General features: G+C 52.0%; 1 protein-coding gene across 1 annotated transcript in view; it reads right to left on the bottom strand.

Moving 5' to 3' along the window:
- Positions 1 to 3,995, bottom strand: part of ROBO4 (roundabout guidance receptor 4) — a 71,081-nt gene that overhangs the window by 36,871 nt on the left and 30,215 nt on the right. The window contains exons 6-11 of the mRNA XM_018564973.1: positions 3,689 to 3,843; positions 3,038 to 3,176; positions 2,453 to 2,580; positions 1,193 to 1,314; positions 639 to 864; positions 221 to 419 (exon numbers count right to left, since the gene is read on the bottom strand). Coding sequence (XP_018420475.1) covers positions 221 to 419; positions 639 to 864; positions 1,193 to 1,314; positions 2,453 to 2,580; positions 3,038 to 3,176; positions 3,689 to 3,843 — 969 coding nt within the window. The remainder of the gene's footprint in view (positions 1 to 220; positions 420 to 638; positions 865 to 1,192; positions 1,315 to 2,452; positions 2,581 to 3,037; positions 3,177 to 3,688; positions 3,844 to 3,995) is intronic.

The raw sequence follows: 3,995 nt of genomic DNA, 5'->3' as shown, positions 1-3,995 counted from the left end.
CACCCACATGTACAGAACAAGCGGCGGCTTCCCCGCTGTACATTTAAATGTAGAAAACAACTAACCTCCCGGCGCCCCGAAATGCATGTCCCGGGCATCAGGAATTAGGAATTCCACACCCCTGCTGCACCTCTACTCCCTGCTGCCCCAGGGCCTGGCCTTGGTTGGCCTTGTGGGAAATCCTGCTCTGTGTGTGCAGGGACCCCTGTCATGTGATCACCTGGTGCCGATCTTGCAGCGTCCCCGGTTGCCATGGCCACCAATGTAACGTAGAGAGCGGTGTGTGTGCGATCCCCATCGGGATTCCACAGCGGACTGCGCATGCGCCGGAGGCCGTAGACCCACCCCCGACGTCTGCTCGTTGCTAGGATACGGCCAGAGCGAGCCACTGCCGCAGTGACGTCCAGCAAGGGGGGAGGCTGAATGATAAACAATAAACATGGACACATAATGTATGGAACTAGATCCACAGGCAGCATGTGCGGTCACCTTGAGCACCACAGATGCCTTTTTGCACCCCCAGACCGTAGGGGTGCGAATGGTATTTGGACGTCACGGCATGCGGTATGACGTCACGGCATGCGGTATGACATCACACCGCACAGTATCACATCATGCATCATATTTTTTTTTCTTACCTCCTTCGGGGATCTGGACGTGTTTGACGTTGCTGTCGGTGCCGAAGGTTCCCCGCCCGTACGGCCGTACTTTGAACTCGTACCTCTGTCCTCTACCCAGGGATGGGATGGTGGCGCTGTTTTCCGTTAGTGGGACCGAGCGCCATTTTATCCATTCAGAATTCGGGGGCAGATGAGGGCGATAAAATACGACGTAACCTTCGGTGTTCTGTGACAGGAACGACGCCTAAAAGACAAATGGCACACCACAGATATACTGTATTCAATGAATGAAATCAAATATCAATAAAATAATTATATATATTAATATATAATAAAATACATCTAATTTTCTGGCTCCTCCCTCCCCAGCCTGACCGGGGAAGGGAAGGGACTGGTGTCAGGGTGAAGGTTATAGGTCGGGGACATTTAGGGTCTCTGTGTCTTTTTGGGGCTGTAAACTACCGTACAATGTGGAGGTGAAGGACGACCTCCCCAATCAATTCACTCCATGATAGGAGGACCTCGTACAAGGGACGATCAATGGCGCGCCTCCGCGAGTCCCGTTATCTCACCTTCCACTGAAGCTGCACGGATGAAGAGTTCTGCACGGTCACCGAGTCCAGATAGACGCGCACAGCCGCCAGTTCTTGGAGGACGTCCTTCTGTCTGTCCGTCTGACCCGTATCCAGAGGATCTGAAAAGACACGCACAGTGTAACCATGTCACTTACTGCTCGGATCTGCGTCTCCGGATATAAAGTGAGGCACTGAGAATAAAAGCAATCCCACTCAGGTCATTGTAAAGGTGGCCATACACTCTACAACCCTCGCAAGACTTTTGTCTTGCGAGGGTTGTAAAGTACTTTTAAAAACGTACGATATGCCCATCTTGGACTGGCAGATCGTGTTTGCGATCGTCGCAAGCCCCCTCCCCCCCCCCTGAGGGGTGGGGCTTCCGATGACTGCAATGCTGAACGGGCCGTTCAGCAGTGATCTCTCGATCACGTTAAAAACCAGCCGAAAATCGTACGATTCTCGGCTGGTTTTCCAACATGCTCGATATACAAAAGTCGTGCGACCGTACATTAGAAACGGTCGCACGCCTTCCGTACACTGCACGATTCTCGTACGATCGCGGGATTTCCCGCGATTCTTGTACGAGAAACGTGCAGTGTATGGGCACCTTAAGGCTGCCCATACACCTTGCGATCATCGGACGTCCCTTTCCGTCCGATGACCGAAACCGTCGCTGCGATTTTCGTACGGCGGCCCCATCCCGCCCCGATTATCGCAAGGTTGGATCAGCGGTAATTAGAAGAAAGCACCCGGACGGATTGCGGTAATCGACCGCACGTATTTTCGTCTGCGCATGTGCAGTGTAGTTCGCATGAATTTTGACGTACGGGAACGCCACCAGACCTTGCGAAAATCGTACGATCGGCCGAAGTTTTCTAACCTGCTGGTTAGTCAGAAGTCGATCGATTGTACAGTATTTGCGGTTGTACACTGCCCGTCGACCGTCAGTTGGACGGATATGGGACGAAAACGCGACCGCATACGAACATCGGCCGATATTCATAAGGTGTATGGGCACCTTAAGGCTGGGTTCACACCTAGGCGTATCGAATATGCGCGTTTGTCGCACGTTTCGTGCCGCGAGTTTCCGAGGGCTAGCTGGCTGTGTCCCAATGGATACGCGCGGCAAATACGCCCCAAAGAAGCTCCTGTACTTCTTTGGGGCGTAGGGCGTTTTGTAGCGCGTTCATACGGCCTTCCCACCCACCCACGCACGCACGCACACACACACAGACCTGTCCAATGGACAGCAGTTACCTTCCACCACCAGCTGGGCATTGACTGACACCGTGTCCACCTGGTTCCTGGCGGTGCAGATATACTTCCCCGAATCCTGGACGGTCACCCGCTGCAGACTCAGCGTGTTCTCATTGGTGATGGCGTACCTACCGGGACAAAGTGGCCGTGGTTCATCATTTAATACAAAATCCTAAACATCTTCTACAAACTTTAACTCATGGGGTCTATTTATAAATGTTTTTACCCAGGATTCACACAACTTTCACCCAGTGTTCACATCATTTTCCATCTGTATCCCTATAAAAAAAATGTGTGAATCTGGGGTGAAAGTCATTGATTTCCTGCATCCTTACCGACATTATGGTCCTGGGACACTGTTAACCCCGCCCACATGTCGCCCTACCAACTTCAGGGTAGGTGAACGCCCAAATCAGGCCCCACCCAGACTCCACCTCTAAATAGTCTGGGACCGCCCACCCAGTGTATATAAATATATGGAACAAGTATACAAAAGGTAGAAGCCCAAAACCTTCAGAAAAACATTTCAATGATAACATTAGACTTTCCCTAATTACCGTTCTTGTAAGCTGTAATCCCACTTACCGGCCAGTAGGGAGCGCCCCCTGCTCTTTGCTCCATTGTATGACGGGTCTGGGAACTCCTTGGGCTCCACATAAAAACTGCACAGTGCTGCCAGCCTTGGTGACCACGTCAGCGGGCTTGTTGGTGAACAGAAGTGGCTCTGCAGGAGGGCGACACGGAATAAAAACTGGGCAATCCTTCTTTTAGAGATTGATGGGTGCACACATTTCATGTTTCAGAAATACTTTAACAAAAAGCCGTCCTTGAACTACAGTCAGTGACTTTGCCTAGACTGAGAAGGTCATCGGTCTGCTGCAGGCAGGAGGAAGCACAGGCAGGAGGAAGCATTTCCTCAGTCTCCCCTCCCCCAGTGATCAGTCTGCTGCAGGCAGGAGGAAGCATTTCCTCAGTCTCCCCTCCCCCAGTGATCAGTCTGCTGCAGGCAGGAGGAAGCATTTCCTCAGTCTCCCCTCCCCCCAGTGATCACTTTGTAACAAGTCCCCAGGCTGCAGCAGGGGCTGATCTGTGTCACATGGACACATTACTGGGCATGTTGGGTCCTCTTTCAGCCAACCAATAATAAATTCTATCATTCTTTACACAAAATGTTTTATCAAGAAAAGCAAAATACTCCGCTGTAGGTTAGGACAGAAAAATGGAAACCTTTCTTACCCAGCACTGTGATCTGAGCAGGACGACTTGTCTTCTCACCGGCGTGATTGGCGGCGATGCAGACATAGACCCCCGAATCTGACCTCTGCGTCCGGCCAATGGACAGCTTACCAGCAGACACCTGCGAAGGAAGAGTGATTGACTGGTGTGCAGACCTGGAAAGGCAGAGAAAGGATGGTGGGAGCCCCTCATAATGGGCACAGCGGGTGTACAGACCCGGGAACTCAGCACAGGGATGGTGGGAGCTCCTCATAATGGGCACAGCAGGTGTACAGACCCGGGAACTCAGCACAGGGATGGTGGGAGC

The sequence above is a fragment of the Nanorana parkeri genome, unplaced genomic scaffold (genome assembly GCF_000935625.1).
Source record: "Nanorana parkeri isolate BGI_ZX_2015 unplaced genomic scaffold, ASM93562v1 scaffold802, whole genome shotgun sequence".
NCBI classification, from domain to species: domain Eukaryota; kingdom Metazoa; phylum Chordata; class Amphibia; order Anura; family Dicroglossidae; genus Nanorana; species Nanorana parkeri.
This window is presented reverse-complemented; position numbering and strand designations above follow the sequence as displayed.